The sequence below is a fragment of the Rhincodon typus genome, chromosome 36, assembly GCF_021869965.1.
Source record: "Rhincodon typus isolate 14 chromosome 36, sRhiTyp1.1, whole genome shotgun sequence".
NCBI classification, from domain to species: Eukaryota; Metazoa; Chordata; class Chondrichthyes; order Orectolobiformes; family Rhincodontidae; genus Rhincodon; species Rhincodon typus.
In genome coordinates this window covers 20,738,177-20,761,610 of record NC_063367.1, presented here as the reverse complement: position 1 = coordinate 20,761,610, position 23,434 = coordinate 20,738,177, and the positions used below count along the sequence as shown (strand labels likewise).

The window sequence follows — 23,434 nt, the reverse complement described above, 5'->3', positions numbered from 1 at the left end:
GCGTAAGTGACTGCATTTCAAAAAAAATTGGTTTGTAAAGTGCTTTGAGACACCATGTGGTAATTTCCTACATAAATGCAAATTATTTTTTTTCTCTCTAAGCCAGAGCAACATAAATATTGGTGTTTAGTGAGTTCTTAATCTTTCTTCCCTTGAGGAATTTGTCTAGGAGGAAAACTTGACAATCTAAACTCACTCCCTTTAATTTTGATGGTAGACCATTGGAGACCTGATGACCTGATTAATTAAAGGAAAACACCAAAGTTTTGTTTATATTTCTAAGTAAAACTGACAGTTTAATTTTTAATGAATTTATTTCTTATTAGAATCTTTTGTAAACAATTCACAGTATAAATTTTGGTGTTCTGAACGTTAATTTAATCTTCGTGATGACCCAAATTCCATTCTTTGTCCAGTTAAAATTTTTTTAAGTATGATAAATCTTTGTAACTGTTGCAAATGCTCTTTTGTTACTTATCACATCAGGAACCTTCAAAATCTTGGAAAAACTTTCTACCTTTAACTTTCAAAATCCTGATGAAATTCTTCCTTTACTCTGACATTTCTGCTCGTAACTGAAGCAAATGATATTTCTCACCACTCCTGCATGCTTGGAAAATTATCTTCATACTGTTAAAGTATTACCTTGGGCCTAGCATTGGTCAGTACACACTGGTTTGAGCTTTTACCTTCTAAACCTAATGCAAGGGGTGATGTGTTCGAGATGTCCAAGGTGACACAGAATAATGACAGCTCACTTGTCTTCTAAAATGGAATAAGTCATTTGTTTATTTATGTTGTTAAAATACCAAGAAAAAGGAGCAACACGAAGCTCCTTACCTTCATGGGTTACCTTCACAACACAAATAGAGACCCAACAACTCTGCCAAGGCCACAAGTGATAAAGATGTGGCTCTCAAAACTCCTAACTTCCTGATTTGAGAACTGCTGTATTGCATATTACTACAGTTCTCTTTGCTAAATCTTGGAATTCTCCATTTTAATCTGCCCAATAGTAGATTCTCTCTTAACTACTTCTAAGTCCCACAGTCTGTTGCACAGCACTGGAAAATGCTCTTCCCTCCAGGCATGTACCAGCAGTAAAGTTTATTTAACTCAACTTCTTAAGTACAATACTTTGGCAACTGTGCTTAGTTCTTGTTAATTCTGCTGAAAATTGAGCTGGAGTCTTGGTGAATGTAGAAGCAACAAAATAGAATGAAATTAATCAGGATTCCATTCTCCTAAAGGTATGCACCTTGCTGCACTCTGGTTTCCTCTCTAGTCTTATATCTTATCTAGTCTTAGTTCTAATGGTATTTTTGGGGTTCGAGTCATGGAGCAACAAACTTAATTTTTTGACTTCATCTTTTTGTCTAAATTTAAAACTGCATTAAGAATATCAATACTACCTTTTTACAACCCAAATCCACTCATCAATTACCTCTACCCCTCCCTTTCCAACTGACCCCATGTCATGTAAGAACAAGAGATGCAGCATCTTCATTTTTACTACTTCTCCTCACTGTGCAATGGTTTCCATGCACTTGTTTCAATTTAATAATAATACTTGCTGCTCACAACATAGTTTGTTGTATGTTCAGTAGACTGAGTGTTTGTTTTGTGAAACACCTCTATTTGGTTTCCAAGCATGATTGCGAGCATGCAATCACTAGACAATTTAATTTTTCACCATGCTTTCGTGCTGAACTCTCTGTTAGCATCCTACAATGTTCCAATGAAGCTCAAGGAACAGCACTTCACTTTCAGTTCACTATTTTACAGCTTTCTAGATTCAACATTGTGTTCTACTCTCATTTAATTTCCTTATGCTGCATGTTTCAGTATTACTCATTTTTCTCTTTTACTTTTGGGTAGCAACTATTGTTCATTCTACATTGACAACTCCAGTAGGCATATCTTCTGTTTCTTTTCTGATGAATAGTCATTTTGGCTTTGCACTAGCAACTCTAGTCATTTCATTTTTCTGTCTTCCACCCTATGGTAAATTGTCCCTTCTGTTCTTTTTCCATCCTCACCATTCCAGTTTTAATATGTTTTAAAAATGGTATGTTTCTAATTTTTCCCACTTCAGTTGGAAAAAGTCACCAATCTGCAGAATTCACTTTGTTTCTCCCACAACAAATGTTGCATGAGCTGCTGACTCCTTCCAATATTTTCTGGTTTTATCCCATACTCTGTCTCCTGTGTCTCATTTTTACCCTATCCTGTGGGATTTCTCCTGTCTCGCTTCTCAGACTTAAACAAAGCTTCTCAACTACCAGTAAGACTGGGCTACATTTTTGACAGACAGATGAGAAGGTTTCCTGTATTTGAAGACTGCCCTTGGTGCAAAAAGCCAGCTGGAGTGGACATCATATAGATTCAAGGGTGCGGAGTAGGCACTGTGTGGGAGGAGGGAGCTTTGCCAACTTTCTGTTTTTCTAGACAATTGTTAGCTCATACCAGTCCTATTAGTGTTGGAACGTTCAGGAGAAATGAGGAAATTGTGTGTCAATGAAGTACATTTCTAAGTCTGATCAGCTTATTAATTTATACTGACATGTCAGCTTAGCTCAGCTGGTAACACCCTTGAAACTGAGTCAGAGGATTATGGGTTGTGTCACAATAAGACACCAATTTAGAAAATTGATCTGTTATATGAATCTGGAAGCAAACAGAATGTTTCACATGATTACTTTCTGCTGGCCTCAGACAGGTTGTGTGGACTCAGCAAATTCATGTCCAGTTTGGAATTTGAGTGTTCTCAACATTACTGTTCTCATTGCATGATTGTCCAGCTGAAGAATTTTAACAACAAGAATTGACTTGGAATCTCTCCCTGCTGTGTCCCCAAATCACCACTTTAAAAAACTTAGATAACAAGGTGTACAGCTGGATGAACACAGCAGGCCAAGCAGCATCAGAGGAGCAGGAAAGCTGACATTTCGGGTCAAGACCCTTCTTCAGAAATTAAAAAACTTTGAAGGGTCTAGGCCCGAAACGTCAGCCTTCCTGCTCTTCTGATGCTGCTTGGCCTGCTGTGTTCCTCCAGCTCTACACCTTGTTATCCCTTTATTGTCTGTTGGGATCAAGATTCATCCAACCATACCCGCACACCTACCCCAGCTTTTAAAATTACCTTCTGCAATCTTTCCTCCCGACTAGATTGCTTTTCTCTGACCACCTAAATTCTGATTTGACATGTCTTCAATCTTTCTCACAACATTCACATGCTCAACTATCAGCCTTGACCTTTCACCTGGGATTTTGAATATTAAAGAGTTTTAATAAGGTGTGGGAACAAGGGAATGAGAAGTTCATTGAATTCCCCGGTACATGATGTCAGTGGGAAGCTGGAAATTCTTATAGAGTCCTCTGTATAAGGATATCACAGAAGCTTGAAACAATTTTATTTCATGTTAGAAGTGGACTGTGTGGGAGGTTAGCTGGTGCAGAAGTAGTGTCCCTACATGTGGGCCAGAAGCTCTTGGTTGAGTCCTATACTATGACTTGTTTGTTGAAAATACATTTGTAAAGTGGCCAAACAGGTTGATTTATCAGCCTGTAAATCCTTCCCACATGCCTGATGGCAAATAGTAAAAGTAGGAGAGTTTCCGAGCTCAGTCATCGTGCAGAAAGCAAGGACTAGTTACTGCAAAGCTTTGCCCATCAGTGTAGCCAATCTCTGGAAATGTGGATGTATAAAAGCCAGATGGAAGTGGCCTGTGAACTTCTCATAGTGAATGTTAGATCCAATTCCACCAGCCTAGCGTACTAGCCATACAGAGAATTACATAGATTTTACAACAGGCCATTCGGTGTAACAAATTTGTAGGTTTGCCCAGTGTGAATCTTCTTCCACCACTCTGCTTCAAATCCTATCATCATATCTTGCCATTCCTTTGTTCTCTTTGATAAAATTTAGACTTTCCTTAAAAGCAACTCAGCTATTCATCTCAACTCCTTGTCACAATGAGTTCCACGTTCTTATCATTCATGACGAACATGTTTCTCCCAAATTGTCTACAGGAAGTTTTGGTGACAATCTCATATTTATGACCACCTGGATTTGGTTTTCAGGTTAATGGGACTGGGACTGGGACTGGTCATGCTAACAACAGAAAGCTGTTAAGACTGCCTCCTCCCACTCAGTACCTGCATTGCATCCATGAATGTGTATTATGCCCACAAGTGGAAAGCTAGATGTAGTTTGTAGTTTTGCTTGGTTTGACCATAGATTGGTCTGAGAAGGGAGTAATATTTGAGCAGAATCACTGACTAATTCTGAGTTTGAGCCTGGGACGTGCTTGATGAAGCTGAGTATTTGGTGACTTTTAGCCCATCTCAGTAGCCTTTAGTCTTTGTCTGCTAGTTTTTGATGCCTCTCATTCCAACAATGGCACAGCTTGAAACCAGAAAGCACAGCTGTCATAAATTCACTTTTTTAAACCTCTTCGCCTCATTATCTCTCTTTCAAACTTCAAAGCCTCTTCTCCATCCTCCTTTGGCTACATATTTGGATGGTTTGTGGTTGAACAGCCACTTGTGTGGGTAACTGTTATCACTGTTTCAATTGACCCCCACTTAATTCAAACAGTGGCCAAGGCCCATTCTGCTTTGTCCATGAGATAATGGACGAACTTGATGTAAACCCTGTGGGTTTTCCTGACCTTGATGTCTTCAACTAGCATGGAGTATTTGCTGACATCTCAGATTAGTATCCTCACATTGTATTTTTTTTCTTTCTTCATTCACGGGATGAAGGCGTCACTGGCTAGGCAGCATTTATTGCCCAGAGGACAGTTAAAAGTCAACCACATTGCTGTGGGTCTGGAGTCACATGTAGGCCAGACCAGGTAAGGATGGCAGTTTTCTTCCCTAAAGGGCATTAGTGAACCAGATGGGTTTTTCCAACAATTGACAATGGATTCATGGTTATCATTAGATTCTTAATTCCAGATATTTATTAAATTCAAATTCTACCATCTGTCATGGTGGGATTCAAACGCAGGTCTCCAGAACATTATCTGGGTCTCTAGATTAACAGCCCAGCGATAATACCGTTGTCTCCCAGCCCCTCCCTGTCAAAGAGCTATCTTGGGTCACATTTCCATTTTGTAGTTGCTAGCAATGCACTCTGTTCCTTTTTTGTGTGTGTTAGCGACATTATGTTCCCAGTTGCAATTAGCATTACAAACAAACATATTCACAACTATACTTCTCTCTCACCCTTCCACCACTTGCGTAGAGAGTAAAAGTGTATTGGTACGTCAATGCATAGATGCAAAGCCCCCATTACTTTCCCACACAGCAATCTCTACTCATAAACTAACTCACAGTATCAGCACTTTGAGAATTGTGCTTTGAAAATGTACTGACTCCTCCCTTCCCTTTCTCAATATCCCTGAATCTATTTCTGGGGAGAGGCTGGCCACCACTATCCATTACGAAGCCACCAACTCCTACAGTTACCTCAACTGTACTTCCTCACACCCTGCTTCCTGTTAGGATTCCATTACTGCCGCTTTCTCCATCACCATTGCATCAGTTCTGACGACACCACCTTCCACAGGAAGGCATCAGAAATGTCCAAATTTTTCCTCAAATGAGGATTCCCTGCTACCACTGTGACAAGGCCCTGAGCCATATCTGACACACATTTCCCATATGTCTGCCTTCATCCCTACTCTTCCCTCCCACAACAATAATAGGGTCCCCATGGTCCTAACTCTCCATCTACTAGCATTCGTATCCAAAGGATTATAAGCCACCGTTTTGCTACCTCCAGTGGGATGCCACCACCGGACACACATTCCCCTACCTCCCTGCATTCTGCAGAAACTATTCCCTCTGGGACACCCTAGTCCGCTCCAACACCTCCTCATGACACCTCCCCATGCAATCACAGATGGTGCAATGACTGCCTGATTACCTTCTCACTATCCAAGGCTACAGACACACCTTTCAGGTGAAACAGTGATTTATCTGCACTTCATTCAATCTAGTCTTCTGTATTCATTGCTCACAATGCAATCTCCTCTATGCAACCCCCCCTCATTGGGGGTTTGAAACACAGACTGGGTGACTGCTTTGCAGAATACCTACATTCTGTCCACAAAAAATGACCCTGAACCTCCAGTTGGCTGTCAGATCAATACACCATTGTGTTCACATGCCAACATTTCTGTCTCGGGCCTGCTGAGTGCTCCAGCAAGGCTTAAGGCTAACTAGAGGAGCAGCATCTCATTTTCTGCTTGGGGATCTTATGGCCTTCAGGGCCTAACATCAAGTTGAACAATTTCAGAACATGAATACCTCCTTCCATGTTTGTTACCCACCCCCGCACCCAAGGTCCTGTCATGAAAAGGATTGCTTTTAGCACAGCCAACCTATCACCACCTTCTCTTCTTCCCTGGCTTACTATCAAAAGTTTATTTGTCTGCTTTCCTATTTTCTCTCTCTGGGCCCAGTCTCCACCTCTCTGCTCATTCCTCCCTCACCTTGTCATCAGCATAAATACCATTTTTACCTAGCTGCTAGGAGTTTTCAAGAAAAGTCACTAGACATGAAATATTAACTCCATTTCTCTCTCCACAGACGCTGCCAGACCTGTTGAGTTTGGCAATTACTGTTTTTGTTTGCCACAGGTCCAACACCAGCTGCCATAGTTCCTGGAGGCTTGCCTACTTACCCATCCTGCCTTTGCTTTGGAGTGGTGCTCCTGACACTTATAGAACTTTTTCGTGTCTCTCTCATGAACAAAGGTGTCTGTAGTAACTAGAACTAGGGAACACATTTTAAAAGTCAGAATATCTCACTTGAAAGATGAAGATTGTATTTTATTTTCCTCTGAGCAGTGAAGGTGGGGTGCATTGAATATTGTTAAAGCAGTGGTAGATAGATAATTCACTGCCACTGATTTGGGGAGGTGATGGCCTAGTGATATTATTATTGGGCTATTAATCCAGAGACCCAGGTTCAAATGCTGCCACAGCAAATGGTAGAATATGAATTCAATGAAAATCTGGAATTAAGAGCCTAATGATTTCTATGAATTGATTGTTTGGGAAAACCCCATATAGTTCACTAATATCCTTTATTTAAGGAAACTGCCATGCCTTTTCTGGCCTACATATGACTCCAGACCCACAGATATGTGGTTGATTCTTAACTGCCTTCTTGGCAATAAATGCTGGTCTAGCCGGCGATGCCCTCATCTTATGAATGAATTAAAAATTTAAAAACCAAAGGGCGTCAAACGTTATTGGTTGGTGGAATGTGGAGTTGTGACCACAATCAGATCAGTCATAATTTTATTGAATGGCAGAGCACAGGCCGAATGACGACCTCTTGCTCCAAACTGGTATGATTCTTCCTGGACTATGGCTACATAACAAATGTGTTCTTGTCATGTCTAATCTGCACACACAATAGCTGCAAGTGCAGTCAATCAGTCTCAATAAACCTGCTGTGACCTGTTTTAACACATCTCTCGGGTCGGTGAGACCTGAACTGGGCCTTCTGACCTGAAGGTAAGGACACCACCACTGAGACATATTACTCCTGTTTGTTATACACGATTAGTCAATGTTGATTTTGGAAAGCCAATGTTTTAAAAAAGTTTTGCCAAAAAAATTCAAAATAATTGATACCATGTGGTGGCAGCTTCTCAACATAACTTCCCTTCCAAAGTCTGTCTAAAAATGTGCGTGAAACATTTTCAAAAATCGATGAACTGATGTTGGTGCAGCACGTACAGGGTTAAGCCGACGTACCGAGGTTGGTTTAAAATTCACACTTTACAGTCGAGAGGAAGGAAACTGGGGCAGTGAGCCCGAGATGCAGCCGACGTACGACACAGAAAGGAGAAATAGGGACAGCAAAGAATAAACTGAAAAGGGACCTTTTCTTTCGAGGGGGTTGGGATGGATACCGAATAAAATATTTCAATGTTTGAGGGACTAACCAATATAACTGATCAGGAGGAAGAATAATTCCCAGGAATTTGGGAGAAACTCGCAGGAGCTGCTACCTCATCAGTTTCAGCCTTTGGAGTTTAATATTGGTGTTCGAACAAGGTTTCGACTGTCAAACTGGATCATTTTCCCCAATAATATTTCCATTTCGCCAATTACTTGAGGAAAAGAGAAATTCAGTGTAACGAAGGAGTTTCCTATTCAACTCTCGGGAATCCATTTCCGGTAACTTCACACGGTTCACTTTTTTTAAAATGCTGCGAGCCAGTCTACCATAAGTTATGAGAATAGGCAGGGCTAAGTGACTCCATGTAGGTTTGTAGCGTTTTATTTTCCCTGATGCAGTCCTAGGCTTTTGTTCAAAATTCTGAAATGTCGAGTGATACAGTTCGTAACAACTTGGAGCCAAAATCCCTGCTCATGAAAATAAGTATTAATTATCGGTGTAGATATAAAGGCTGTCGTTGAACTTACTAGAAAGTCTCTGAAAACATACACCTGGTGCTGGAAATAATTAGAATTATTTGAAGTGACAAGTGCTTGCTGATAGGGATACTTATGTAAAAAGCTCTTTCATATTTTGTTTCAATTGAATTTTGATAAAGTAATTTATGAGAAAGGACGTCCATTATAGGCAGACTGAGGCTAGTAGAGCAATACAAAGCTACGTTGTAATGTTTCGACATGTCAACTAAAATGCAATCAGTGTATATGAAATTTGCACACTTGAATTGGAAGATTAAAACATGGAAATGTTGGCAATATTATTCAAAATGTTGCTTATGTCTGGAGAGGGTATTTTCTGCACTGTTGTCACAGCTGCTGCCTTTCAAATGTGAAATTTCACTCTTACCTGTTCAGGTGGATGTGAAATATCTCACAGCATTACTTAAAAGTAGAGTGTTCTCTTGGTGTCTGTACCAACATTTATCCATCAGCTAACATCACTGTAGACAGGTCAATTGGTCATTCCTCATTATTGCAGATGGAAGTTAATGGTGTAAAATGGCTGCTTTGCTAATGTATAGATGATTGCATTTCAGAAATATTCCAATATGTCTTAAGCACGTTTTCATGGCAATGTGAAAGATGTGAAAAGTATTGTGTATATTTAGAGATAACACAGTGTGGGGATGGAGGAAAACCGCAGGCCAGGCAGCATCAGAGGAGCAGGAAAGTTGATGTTTCCAGTCAGGACCCTTCTTCAGAAGAAGGGTCCCGATCCGAAATGTCAACTTTCCTGCTCTGATGCTGCCTGGCCTGCTGTTTTCCTCCAGCTCTACACTGTGTTATCTCTGCCTCCTAACATCTGCAGTTCTTACTATCTCTGAGTGAATCGTATAAATTTACATTTGTTGTAGTTTTGTTGAGCTGGAGGTATTGGCATATTGGGCTTGTCATCCAGAACCCAAGCTAATGTTCTGAGGAAAGGGGTTTGGATCCCACCATGGTAGATGGTGTAATCTAAATCAAATAGGAAAAATCTGGAATTAAAGTTAGCCTACTGGTAACCATATAACCACTGTTGATTGTCACAAAAACCCATCTGGTTCATTAATGCTCATTAGGGGAAGGAAATCTATTGTCCTTATCCAGTCTGGCTTGCATGTGGCACCAGACCTATAGCAAAGTGGTTGACTCTTAAGTGCATGAAGGGCAATAGATGGTGGTATAACCAGTGAAACCCACAATCTGTGAATGAATATTCAAAGAGGAAGTACAGCTGAGACTTGCCAATGGAAAGGCTGTGAGCTGACAGTGGAGACTCTCTTTTCCACATTGCTGCAAGCCAGCAGTGTAGGGTGAAAATGAGAAGTAAAGGGGTACACAAAAGCGGAAAGCAGGCTAACTCCTTTCACCCACATCCTATTGAACACACCTGTTGTTGAGTCAGAATTGACCATCACAGCACAAACCAACCTCCCCACAAAACTGAGGAAGGCTACTCTAAAACTGGCAATGTATGATGGGGAGTGGTGTACTTAAAATAGCTTTAATATCGTGAAAATTCTCATGTAGTTAATCACTTTTAATTATTCTCTACTCACTATCCATTGTCAGAGCTGAAACCACCAGATTTTTACTGCAATGTTACAAAAACAAACTCCTGTCTTGTTTAGATGATGTCAAAAATCACACAACACCAGGTTATAGTCCAACAGGTTTAATTGAAAACATTAGCTTTAGGAACTCTGCTCCTTCTTCAGGTGTGGGTACTATACCTGAGGAAGGAGCAGAGCTCAGAAAGCTTGTGTTTTCAAATAAACCTGTCGGAGTATAACCTGGTGTCGTGTGATTTTTGATCTTGTCCGCCCCAGTCCAATACCAGCACCTCCACATCATTGTTAAGAAGATGGTTTTTACCCTAATAGTCAACTCTCTGTTAAGAGTTGCATAATAGACCAGACTCTGCCACATTTGCTGCACATGAAGTTGGGTGGTCTGAAAAGTTGCAGTATTAGTCTGAACCGGTCCAGTCAAGACAAGACAAGAGCACGTCTGAGACAGTGAAGTTGGAAACTGCTCGGCCTTTCCCGGTCCCTAGCTTTTATGGTCCAGATCTTAATATAATCTAACATATTAAATAATCCTTGTCCTGTGTAAAACTTCTGATGTAATATATTTCACACATTTATTAAAATTAAATGTTTTTGGCTTTAACTAAAATGTACACAGAATATTATTCCTGTGTAAGACTATTGCTGGGCAGGCATCTTATTTGTAGATATATGGCAGCGAAGAATGTCTAACAACTGATTTCACCTTGTTGTTAAAGTACACCAGCAATACTTTGGGTAGTACTGCAGGACTGCTGCGCTGTTGGAAATGCCTTCTTTCAGAAGGAATGTTATGTCGATATCCTGGCAGTCGTCTTGTGGATGTAGAAGATCCCATAGAGAGCACTAAAAGTTGCTCTCTCAGCATTCTGGCCAAGACTCATCCCTCAAACAACATCAATCAGAATTGACTGGTTTTTATTTCATTGCTGTTTGTGGAATCATATGCACGATTTAGTTGCTACACTTCCCACAGAGTAACAGTGACTATACATCATAAACACTTTATTGGCTGTGAAACACTTTGATTCATCCAAAGGAATAAGATTTATTTTCCTTCCTTTCACGTTGACAGATCTTGAACATTGAACCACTTTGTTCTTTCATGTTCTTAAACTTCCCTAACCTTATCTGGCCTATATATCACTCCAGATCCACATCAGTGTGGTTGACTCTTAGCTGTCCTCTGGAATGGTCAAGTAGGGCACTCAGTTCCAAGGTATATAGGGATGGACAATAAATACTTGGCTAGCCTACGATGCCCACATCCCATTAACAAAGAAAAGAGATAGACGAGACCTTACTTGAATTTCTCATCCAATGGACGGTTCACTGACAACACATTGCATGGAAATGCAAGCTTTATTTATGCATAAATGCTGAAATTAGTTTTGAAACACAACTCATGATTCCAAATCAAGCAACTGACTGGACTAAGCAGCTGATTGTAATAACAATGATTGAGAATTTTTTTCTTTTTATTCATTTATGGGATGTGGGTGTAGCTGGCTGGCCAACATTTATTGCCCATCCCTAGTTGCCCTTAAGAAGGTGGTAGTAAGCTGCCTTCTTGAATCACTGCAGTCTATGTGCTGTATGAAGACCCACCATGCCAACAGGGAGGGAATTAAAGGATTTTAACCCAGTGACACTGGAGGAATGGTAACATATTTCCAAGTCAGGATGGTGAGTGGCTTGAAGTGGAATGTGCAGGTGGTGGTGTTCCCATGTATCTGCTACACTTGTCCTTCGAGACGAAAGAGGTCATGAGTTTCAAATCTGCTGTCTAAAGAGCCTTGGTGAATTTCTGAAGCACAGAAAATGTAGATAGTGTGTATTGTTCCTGTGCATCAGTGGTGGAGTGTGGTTGATATTTGTGGATGTGGTGCCAATGTCACTAAGATGGTCACTGTAACCAGATGTTGATACATTTCCATTCAGTTTGGTAATTGGATTGGTTTTAAGACTAATTTGGGCTAACTTTCATCTTGGTGCTGAGGGAAACTATTTCAAATCATTTGAAACTTTATTGAAGTGTTTCATTCATGAATATGCTTAGTGATTCGACTGAGTGCAATCAATGTTAATCTGAACGTTCCCCAACCGGAAATCATGGATGCACCGGGAGATCCACTCCCTGCTGAAGTCCAGGTCTGAGACTTTCAAGTTGGGCGACCCTGACCTATTCGGGAAATCCTGGTACGACCTTCGCAAGGCTATCAGGGATGCCAAGAGGCAATGCCAAACTTAGTTTGGAGATCCAGTCTAACCACATGGACGCCTGCTGTTTGTGGCAAGGCTTATGACATAACAGGCTACAAAGCAAAGTCGAATGGGATCACAGGCAACAGTACATTCCTACCCAATGAGCTCAATGCATTCTACACTCGCTGTGAACATGAGTGCAGTGAAATGATTTCACCTGTTTCATCAGCCTCGCATGCAGTTCTGTCACCGCCGCAGATGTTAGATCAGCCATCTTAAGAGTGAACCCACAGAAAATGACCACCCTGGATGTGGAGACTCCAGCCATACACACAGATCCTGTGCGGACCAGCTGGAGAGAGTATTTGCACAAATCTTCAACGTCCCCTCACCTGCTTTAAGAAAATCACTGTCATCCAAGTACCAAAGAAAAATCATGCAGTATGCCTCAATGACTACCACTTGGTGGCTCTGACCCGCATAATTATGAAGTACTTCAAGAGGTTGGTCATGGCTTACGTCAACTCCAGCCTTCCAGCTTTCCTTTATCCCTTGTAGTTCACCTACAGGTGCAACAGGTCGACAGCAGATGCCATCTCCCTGACCCTACTCTTATCCCTGGAACGTCTGGACAACAAGGAAACCAATTTCAGGCTCCTGTGTATTGACTACAGCTCCACCTTCAACACCATAATTCCAAACAAACTCACTTCCAACTCTGGGACCTAGGTCTCTGCTCCCCGCTCTGTAATTGGATTCTCAACTTCCTGACCAACAGACTGCAGTCAGTGATAGGAGACAACACCCCCTCTATGATAATTGTCTTTTTTTTTATTTGTTCATGGGATGAGGGCGTCGCTGGCCAGGCAGCATTTATTGCCCATCCCTAATTGCCCAGAGGACAGTTAAGAGTCAACCACATTGCTATGAGTCTGGAGTCACATGTAGGCCAGACCAGGTAAGGATGGCAGTTTCCTTCCCTAAAGGACATTAGTGAACCAGATGGGTTATTCCAACAATCGGCAATGGATTCATGGTCATCATTAGATTCTTAATTCCAGATATTTATTGAATTAAAATTCCACCATCTGCCGTGGTGGAATTTGAACCCAGGTCCCCAGAACAGTATCTGGGTCTATGGATTTACAGTCCAGCTATAATACCACTAGCCATCACCTCCCCCAACCCCCCATCCTCAACACTGGTGTCCTGCAAGGCTGTATACTCAGCTCCCTACTATACTCCTTATACATACGACTGTGTGGCCAAATTCTGCACCAACTCCAAGTATAAGTTTGCTGATGACACCACTGTTGTAGGTCAGAACTCAAACAATAACAAGATGGAGTACAGGAAGGAGATAGAGTGCTTCACGGCAATGGTGTAAAGACAACAGTCTCCATCAACGTCAGCAAAACGAAGGACTTGGTCATTAACTTCAAGCAGTGGAGTGGAGGGCATGCCCCTGTCTGTATCAATGATGCTGAGGTCGAGATGGTTGAAAGTAGCAAGTTCCTGGGAGTGACAATCTGTCCTGGTCTACCCACGCTACAGTCAAGAATGCTGTACTTCCTCAAGATGCTAAGGAAATTCACCATATCCATAAAGACTCTTACAAATTTTTATAGATGCACCATAGAAAGCATCCTATCTGAATGCATCACAGTGTGGTATGACAACTGCTCTTCCTAAGACCGAAAGAAACTACAGAGAGTTGTGAATACAGCCCAGTCCATCACGCAAATCAGCCTCCCATCCATTGACTTTGTCTGTACTTCCCACTGCATTGGGAAAGTAACTAACATAATCAAAGACCCCTCCCAGCCTGGTTATACTCTCTTCCATCCCCTTCTATCAGGCGGAAGATATAGAAGTTTGTATACACTAACAGATTCAGGAACAGCTTCTGCTTCACTGTTATCAGACTTTTGAATGGTCTTCTTCAATGTTAATGTTGATCTCTCTCTATACCTTTCTTGGCAGCCATAACATTGTGTCCTGCACTCTATTCTGTAACCCTGTTGCACTCGTATAGTATGATTAGTCTGTAAAGCACGTGAGACAACACTTTTCACTGTCCCTCGGTACACATGACAATGTTAAATCAAATCAAATCAAATCAATATGGAACTTTAAAGCAATGCAATAAAGTAGTTCATTCAACTAATCACCCAACAACTTCGACTGGCCAGTGACGATCATCCCTGCGCAGCTGGCAGATCTCAGATCTGCAGGGCTAGAACCTGCCTTTTGACAATATTGATGAATCCACCAAATGTGAGCTATTGTCCTTCAGTTGCTGCCAGATTCCTATCATTCCTCCCTTACATTTTCTCTGTTTACTCCCTTGACTTGACTTAATCTGTACTGTTGGACATTTTTCGACTTTTCATCATTTCCTCCTGTTTCTCTTAAGCTCCATATGCTTCATCCTATACACTCCCCTGTTCCTTACATCCTTGATTTGATTAAATGAAGCTTCATTGCTGCATCTCTGACTGTATCCCCATTATCACAACATTGCCTTAATTCTTCACCTCCCTCAATATTGGACATAGAACTTTATGCATTCAAATTGTGTAAGAACATAAAAATAGGAGGAGGAAGCTTTTACCTCAACACCTACCTTGCTCTATTCCCATACCCTTTAATATCCTTCGTACTCAAAAAATATATTGACCTCTCTTAAATGACTAGGCCTCCATATCCCTCCGGGATGGAAAGTTCCATAGAGTCACGTTTCTTGGAGTGAAGTAAGTCCTGAATATCATAGCCCTTTGATGCTGTGCCTCTGGTTTTAAACTCTCCAGACAGAGAAAATAGTCTCTCAGCAGCCAGTCTGTCAACCCCTTAAAACTTTACATGTTCCATTCAGATCCAAACATCATTTAGACTGACACTTCACTGCAGTAATGAGGAAGAGACTTTTCTGCAGACTAGCAATGAAGTTCATGTCCTTGGTCTCGTGCCCCTCTCTGCTCTGATTACCCAGTAGGAGATTAAACATCCAAGGACAGTATTTGATAAGCAAGAAACAAAAATAGGAATTGCTGGAAAAGCTCAGCAGGTCTGGCAGCATCTGTGGAGAGAATTATGAGCTTTTCCAGCAATTTCTGTTTTAGACCTGATTTACAGCATCCGCAGTTCTTTCGGTTTTTATTTGAAAAGCAAGAACTGATACTCAGGCCTTCCTTCAACCATCATTACCCGTAAATAATAGATTGACCAATAGTCAAAAAACAGGAATATTTCACAAATAATATGGCTGACAATATAACAGTAATTTACCTCCCAGCTTCACCCCTCTGTTACCCTGTTCAGCAATGACGTCCAGCTTAAGAGTATCCTGTCCCCCTCTGGAACTTTTTTTTGAATTCTGTTCATTTTTTATTTGCTGAATACTTTTGCAGCCTGCAGATCTGTGCAGGTTGCAATTTCTTAAGCTTAACAAAAAAAGGAAGTGAAATGTGCTGATTTTATTGAAAACTTTTTGTTGCCACTTAGGAATGAGCTTTTTCATTTTAGATTTTAAAATCTTTCACTTTATTCAGCAGATATTGTATCAGAAACAGGAGGTTCAAACTCCATTCTTCTAACCATCTCCAATCAGGTTCCAGTTTGCAGATATGCTACACCACTCACCTCATTTTCCATGTGCTAATTTCCAGGAGATTTCTGGCTTATTCCTCTGGGAAAATTTGAAATATTACATGAAAAATTGCATTGTGTTTTTTGTTAGTTCGTGCACCTTTATACTTCACAATTGACAGAATTTTAATCCAAGAATAAATGACATTTGAGTTTTCAATTGACAAATTAAATGTCATCACTTCCTCAAAAATTGCTCACTCTGCTTGAACTTCCCCTACAATTCCCAGAAGCTCTCTACCTTCTCCAAACACCATTCACGAGTACTGTACATACTGTATCTTTCCCAGTTTACTATCAGCAGTACTCAATTGATAATACTCTCACCACTTTGTCAGCCCCACCAAATTATAAGATTCTAAGTTCAAGTCTCACTCCAGAACAAATGGAAGTGCTGCGCTGTCACTAGACATGCTGTCTTTCTGATGAGACATTAAGCCAATGTTCCATCTTCTCTCTTCTGGATGCAAAAGATCTTGTGGTGCTACTTTGGAGAAGAACAGAGGAGTTCTCCATGGTATCCTAGCCAACATTTATTACCTCAATTAATGTCACAGAAAATAGATAATTCAGTCACCATCACATTGCGATTTATGGGAGCTTGCTGTGCTGGAGTTGTCTTATGAAAGAAGGTTTATCAGGTTTGGCCTATACTCATTGAGTTTAGAAGAATGTGAGGTAATCTTTTTAAAACATAAGATTTTGACAAAGCTTGATTGGATTAAATGCTGTAACGATGTATTTCTGAGTGGAAGAATCTAGAAACAGTTTAAATTAAAAGACCTCTGATTTAAGATTGAGATAAGAAACAATTCTTCCCTCAGAGTGGTTAGTCTTTGGAAATCTCTTCTAAAATGAGCAATGGATGCTGGGTCTTTGAATATATTTAAGGCTAAGTCAGATCTCCAGGGTAGTCAAAGGTTACTGGAGAACTACTTGGAAAGTGGAGTTTAGGGCACAGAATAACCATGATCTTGTGAATGGAACAGCAGGCTTGAAGGGCTGAATGGCCTACTCCTGCTTTCATTTCTTATGATCTTATGTGCTATGTTTTCTGGAGCAGTGACTACATTTCAGAAGTTCCATTTCATTCCATATAAGGCACTTTGAAACATCAGTACCCGATAAGTGTGAAAGGAGCTATGCAATGTAGTGCTTTTCTGTGCATCCTGAACCATTGCCCCCTGCACATTTCCCCAGTGTCAGCAATCACCCCCTCCCCATCAGCCCCTGCAATCCTCTGACCAGTATTACCACCACTACCACTGGCAGGGCATACAATGCAAGGATGGATTGAGGGGGGCACGTTGCTGGACACTTAGTCCCAGTCTGTAATTTATTTTAAATATTTCTGCTTTGTAAAGCTAGACACTGAATGGCTTATTGCAACTTCTCTATACCCTTTCTAAATCCTGCATCAGACTGTTTGAAGTGTGACAAACAGCACTCTTGTTCTGGCCACTGGTTGAAGACACAGGAAGTTGAGTAAAAGGATCTGTATAAGATACCACATGATCTAATAGTGGAGCTGTTGTCTTTCAGCAATTAAGAAAAAAAGAGTGAAGGTAAGGGGCGCCTAGACTTAGTCTTGGAATTTATGTTTTGATATTTATTTTGCTATACCTGCATTGAAAACCAGAGTAACTGTTAAAGAAAATAAATATTTGCATTTATATGGTGGCTTTGACATCTATGATGTTCCAAACCCCTTTACAGCCAATGGAGTAATTTAGAAGTGTAGTCACTGTTGCAATGCAGAAACCTAGCCGCTGGTTTGCACACAACAAGCTCCCACAAACAGCATTATGAAAATGAGAAGCAAAATTTGAGTTTGTGATGCAAATCAAGAGATAAATCTTGAGTGGGACACCAGGGAGAACAACCCTTGTTTTTTGAAAAAGTGTCATAGGATCTCTTGCGTCAACCTGAGGGAGCAAATATCTGAAATATAGTATCTATGACAGTGCTGACCCTCCCCTCCGACAGTGTGGTGCTCCTTGAGCTGATCCTGTGATGATGTAGTCCTCAGTAAATGCAGCAGTTAATTTGTGGAAAACAAGCTCCCATGAACAGAAATGTGATAATGACCAGGTTTCTTTGTGGTGTCCCAGTCCTCAGTTACAATAAAAGGGTCTAGATCAGAGATTCTGTTTTACGCCGTGTAGAGTTTAAGGTAACACAGTGTGGAGCTGGAGGAACACAGCAGGCCAGGCAGCATCAGGGGAGCAGGAAAGCTGACGTTTCAGGTCGGGACCCTTCTTCAGTTCTTACTATGTCTGAGAGAGTTTAAGGGTTTCTGTGTCTCTCCTCCACCCCCAAGTCTCCTTAAAGGAAACAGGAGAAGTTTTAACAATACATTTACTCACTTGCACTTTCTGAAGAAGTTGAATTTGCACTGCATCATATTAAAAACATGTTGAATTACTCTGATCCCGAGGTTTGCATTTATGCAACACCTTGTCACCATAGGTGCTCGTGCCTATGCATTTAGAGACTTACATGATCATGTGTGTTTGCATCATGTGTGTATTTGTGTGTTTGTGACTTGTTATTTTTGTGTGCAAGCATGCTTTGCCTTTTGCCGTTATCTTTGTTTTGTCTTTTTGAACTGCACTGTGTAGTTTTTCAGTTCTGTGACAAGTTCTGTAAGATCAGCTTGTTTCTCCTCTCTACCGATGCGGACCGATCTGCTAAGTGTTTCTGACTTTGCTGTTCATTTTATTTTCTGTTCGCTGGCACTTGAACCCTTTGCACTGAGGAACAAATTACTTGCAACCAATTCACATCACTCAATCTGTTCTAGCAACATGATCACTTGACTATACTCGATTGGAATTCTCTCTGACTTTTCTTCCCACAGTATGAACAGTTGCTCTGTTGTGTATCCAATCAGCAATGTTTTTCTGCGCCTGGGAGTATTAAGCCTCACATTCCTGACTACAGGGGCTGCTTACAGGAGCTTGCACCTCCAGCAAATACTTGTCAAATGAGGAACACCACAATTAATGATGGGAGGCAGCTGTTGAAACAGGAAGGGGCTCGGGATTGTTGTGGTGAGTGTGAGGAGGAGCAATTTGACCAGGTGCAAGCAGCTGGCTGCTTTCCATCTGAGCCATGAACTTTGGAAGCTTGGGTTGCCAAAACTCCAGGGTTGCCTTCAGGAATTGACAATTAATCTCCAGGATTAACCTGCAGAAAGCAAAGCCCAGGAGAAAAATAAATCAGGGAATTATGTCCATATAATCATACCATAGAACCTGTACAGTGTGAAAACAGGCAATTCGGCCCACAGGTCCACACTGACCAAGCCTCTGAAGAGCATCCCACCCAGACCCATTCCCTTACGCTATCTCTTTAACCCTGCATTTCCCATGTCTAACCCACATAACCTAAACATCCCTGGGCACTATGGGCAATTTAGCATGGCCAATCCACCTACCCTGCACATCTTTGGACTGTGGGAGGAAACCGGAGAACAGGCAGAAACCCATGCAGACACAGGGAGAATGTGTAAACTCCACACAGACAGTCACCTGAGGGTGGAATTGAACCCGGGTCCCCGGCACTGAGTCAGCAGCGTTAACCAAGTCAAAATGGCTTTCTCTGAACACCTTAGTTCAAACAGTATTGGAGAGAGATGGCAGACCATAAGCAGTCTAAGCCACAATCAGGATGAATCCAGTTACAGAGTTGCTTCTCAATTTGGCTGGCTGTTCATAGTTGATGCATTGGACTACTGCTAGGATATGGGGATAGGGGGCTGGAATGGCACACGATGAAGGAACATAACCAAGTAGAGTTGACAACCCTGCCAAATGGCCAATGTGAGATTGTCGCTCAACTTTTGGAAGCTGATCTAATGGTCCCGATTTCGTCTTTGGGTCTGAATTAGTCTGAGTAGGAGCTGGAAGCCAAGGACCCCACCTGCATATTGGAGAATCATGAGCATTTGAGGCCAGGCCCCAATATAAATTGAAGGTTTGAGGCTCCTCATCAACAGATCTCAGAAATGCTCCGATTGTTGACTTTAAGGCATATACCTGAAAGGATAAATGGCCTTCAATCTATTGAGTACATGCTTTCCCATGTAGCATGCTGAACTACCAGGAGTCACAATAATGAGTTTCGGAAGGGGACCCCTGTACTTATTTCTCCAGATTGGTGATCCTGGGGTTAGCTCCGTTACCCTACTCCCCGCCCCCACCCTCCCCAATATTCCCCCAGGTGTAGGTGTGCCTGAGAGTTGGTACAAATCAAAAAGTAGACTGACTTGAATTTCCAAACTGCCTTTCGCTGCCTCTGGGTTTCCCAATACGAAGTCAATGAAGTGCTTACGGAAGTGTAAGCGTTCTTGTAAGTTCAACTTGTTGTAAGCGTTCAAATTCTGCTAACTACCAAAAACAGATACAAGAAAAATCAGCAATTTTTGTCTTAATCATGTTTGTTGAGAGGTAAATATTAGCCAGTATTCTGGGAAGAACTCACCTGCTTTGAATAATATTACAAGAATTTATACATCCACCTGAGAGGGCAGAAAAAGCCTATGATAGTTTGACATTTCATCCAAAGGACAGCACCTCTGGCGGTATTGTATTGACTACACTTGATAGTCAATTAGTATTGGTACTGGGAATGCTGGCTTAGATAATGGAGGTCAAAAGTAAGTGATGGGAGGTGAATGCACTTGAAAAGCTGATATTACTACTGACTGAACTGAAATCTAATGAACAGTAGAGTCATAAGCCATAGGCAATACCACATCCTATAAGTTCCAGCCTAGAGGTGAACTTCATAAAAGACTGGACAGTGCCTTTACCAACTGGGTCTTTGTGGAGACATTTTCACATTTTTCTTAATTTGATACAAGATAACACAGTTAAATCAGTGCAGCAACAAAGCTGTGATGTTATCCTACATCCTGTGACCAGTAGCTCTTTTGTGTCTGAGGGGTTGTGACTCACACTGAGTCACAAACAGTGACATGGGGACACCGTTTGGACTGAAAGGAAAAGCATTTCCAATGCTTCAGGAGTTTCTTTACATGATAAAATAGAATGAAATGCTTGCCCACGCCAGATGCCAGCTGCTGTTGGAGTGAACACTGTTTGGTTCCAGTTTTATCTGATCCCATCCTGTATGCAAATTTAAGGTCACTGGATAATGATGGTCCCAGGGAGATTAAGATTGAGAAATAGTGAGGTAAGCAATTTAACACAATTATTTCATTGATATTCTGTCATTGAATCTCTATTATTTGGTCTTTAACTCTAACAATACAGTACAACAGTATAATTATAAAGGTTAATTACAGCCTGTTCCATGTCAATTTTGCATATGTTTACACTGATATTCACTGCAGCACCAAGCTGGAGACGCTGTTGGTGTTTTGGAAATGTGGCTCCTTTCATCTCTTGCAGACAGTTGTGATTCAGTGAGTCGCATTTACACCTCTGCTGAGACATAGGTTTGCAGGTTCAAGTCCCGCTTCAGAGACTTGATGGCCAATACCTGGGTGTCAAGCTAGATTCTCACTCTCTACTGCAGTATGGAGGAAGTGCTATGCTAGTGGAAGTGTCATCTTTCAAATGAAATATTGGACAGGGTTCCAGTTTGCCATCTGAGGTAAATGTAATCAATCCCACGATTTAAAGAAGAGGTGAGGAATTCTCCTCAGTGTTATGTCTCATAGAACATCACAAGAACAGATGATCAGTTCATTATCACATGGCTATTTGAGAGTTCATTGTACACTAATGGGCTGCCACACTTCCACAGTACAGCAATAACTACAGTTTGAAAGGTAACTCATTGGCTAAAAAAATTATTTTCGGACTTTACGATTATACAATGTGCTACATAAATTCAAGCCCTTTAGATTTTATGGTGAAGATTGACAAATGATCATGGAAGTTACTTCTTGCCATTTCCTGTTGAGGTTACTTAAATTCATCTTTGTTAGTTCTGCAAATGTAACAGGTGTGTATCCAGCATTCAGCCACCAAATAGCTAGTTACTAAGGTTGTCGACTTGCTCACCGAGCCAGTGGGCTTGGTTGCAAACGTTTCATCACCCTGCTAGGTAACATGCGCCTCCGGTGAACCGTTGGTGTTCTGTCCCGGTTGTTATTTATATGTCTCTGTTTGCTGGGGTGGTTTTTGTTTCCCAGTTTTGTTTCTCAGTGGTTTGTACAACAGTTCAATGTGTTTGTTGATAGAGTTCCGGTTGGAATATCAGGCCTGTAGGAATTCCTTAACATGTCTCTGTTTGGCTTGTGTGATTATCGATGTGCTGTCCCAGTCAAATTGGTGTCCCTCATTGTCCGTGTGTAGTGCGACCAATGAAAATTAGTCGTGGCTCTTGGTGACTAGTTGTGTTCATGTATGCGCAAATGCAATGTATGATAAAGATTACGTTACTATAATTTGAGAACTTGGATTAAAAAATGGAGGAAAGATAGATTTTAGTTTTGAGTGCGATAAATGTGACTTGGTTTTATTAACAAAGTTCAGGAAGACATTTGGAGCAGTGAACAAGAGGTGGTTGTTTTATGATACATAAACATATGGTCAGGGCTAATGACATGTTCTATTCACAAGATGAAATGTCATTAAAGTAGGAGATCAGTTTTTAATTTGTAGGAATCTACAGGTTGTGACAACTGAAAAGTCCAGGCTGTCAGGACTGGAAAGAAGTGTCAGTGCCATCAGAGCTGGAAAGAGTCAGTTGAGTAAGAAACAGAGTTAAGGGAGGAGTGATGCTTCATTCTGATTGAATAACTGTAAGGGATATTTCTGGGAAAAGGGTTGAATCTTTCTAAATTGTCATATGTATGGCATTCTTCCACACAACCCCCCACCCCGACTTTTGGATAATAAATTTGTGTACTTTTGTTAAAAGAACATTGACAGCCTTGTGTGAATATGTTCAGTGACTAAATCATCCCGGTAACCAAACTGCACAAATCTCCTAAGTCAGGTTTACTTTATCTGTAAGTCTCTGGAGTCGGACTTAAACCCAAGAGTATTGCCCACTGAGCCATGACTGATACCTTAGAGATATCAGCTTATTTAGAAGGCTCGGTTTCAGCTGAGCTGCTGAAAATATGGAATTCTTGTTGGGACAGTGATCAGTGATCCTCTCAGCTTTTCCTGTCTTCCTAAACTGTGTTTTATGTACTTCTTCATGTCAGGTCCAGTTTCTGAAACAATGGGGTTCAGCTCTGATCTCTGGTGTCCCCAGGGACACACCATGCTACTACGATTACAGGATTCAGAGGTCCGGTTGATGGAGACCATGAAGAAATGGATGAACTATCGAGTGAGGAGTGACAAGGAATACTCAGGGTTACTTCATCAAATGCTCTCTCAAGTCGAGAAACAAGAGAGCAGCCAGCAGGCTGGAGGACTTGATTACATCAGTCAGGTCAACAAGGTAGGAAGGATCCAATGATCTAGGGATTTGTCTGGTTTACAACAATGACCGGACAGTGGCTTGGTGGGTGAAAGCCATGCCTGCTGTGGTACTGAATCAAGCAAGCTACAAACT

At 41.3% G+C, this 23,434-nt stretch overlaps 1 protein-coding gene across 1 annotated transcript in view; it reads left to right on the top strand.

Moving 5' to 3' along the window:
* Window positions 1-7,818: 7,818 nt before the first annotated feature.
* The window catches only part of fes (FES proto-oncogene, tyrosine kinase), a 50,454-nt gene continuing 34,838 nt past the window's right edge, over window positions 7,819-23,434 (top strand). The window contains exons 1-2 of the mRNA XM_020529923.2: window positions 7,819-8,204; window positions 23,079-23,320. Of these exons, the coding sequence (XP_020385512.1) occupies window positions 23,096-23,320 (225 nt within the window). The 5' untranslated portion in view covers window positions 7,819-8,204; window positions 23,079-23,095. The remainder of the gene's footprint in view (window positions 8,205-23,078; window positions 23,321-23,434) is intronic.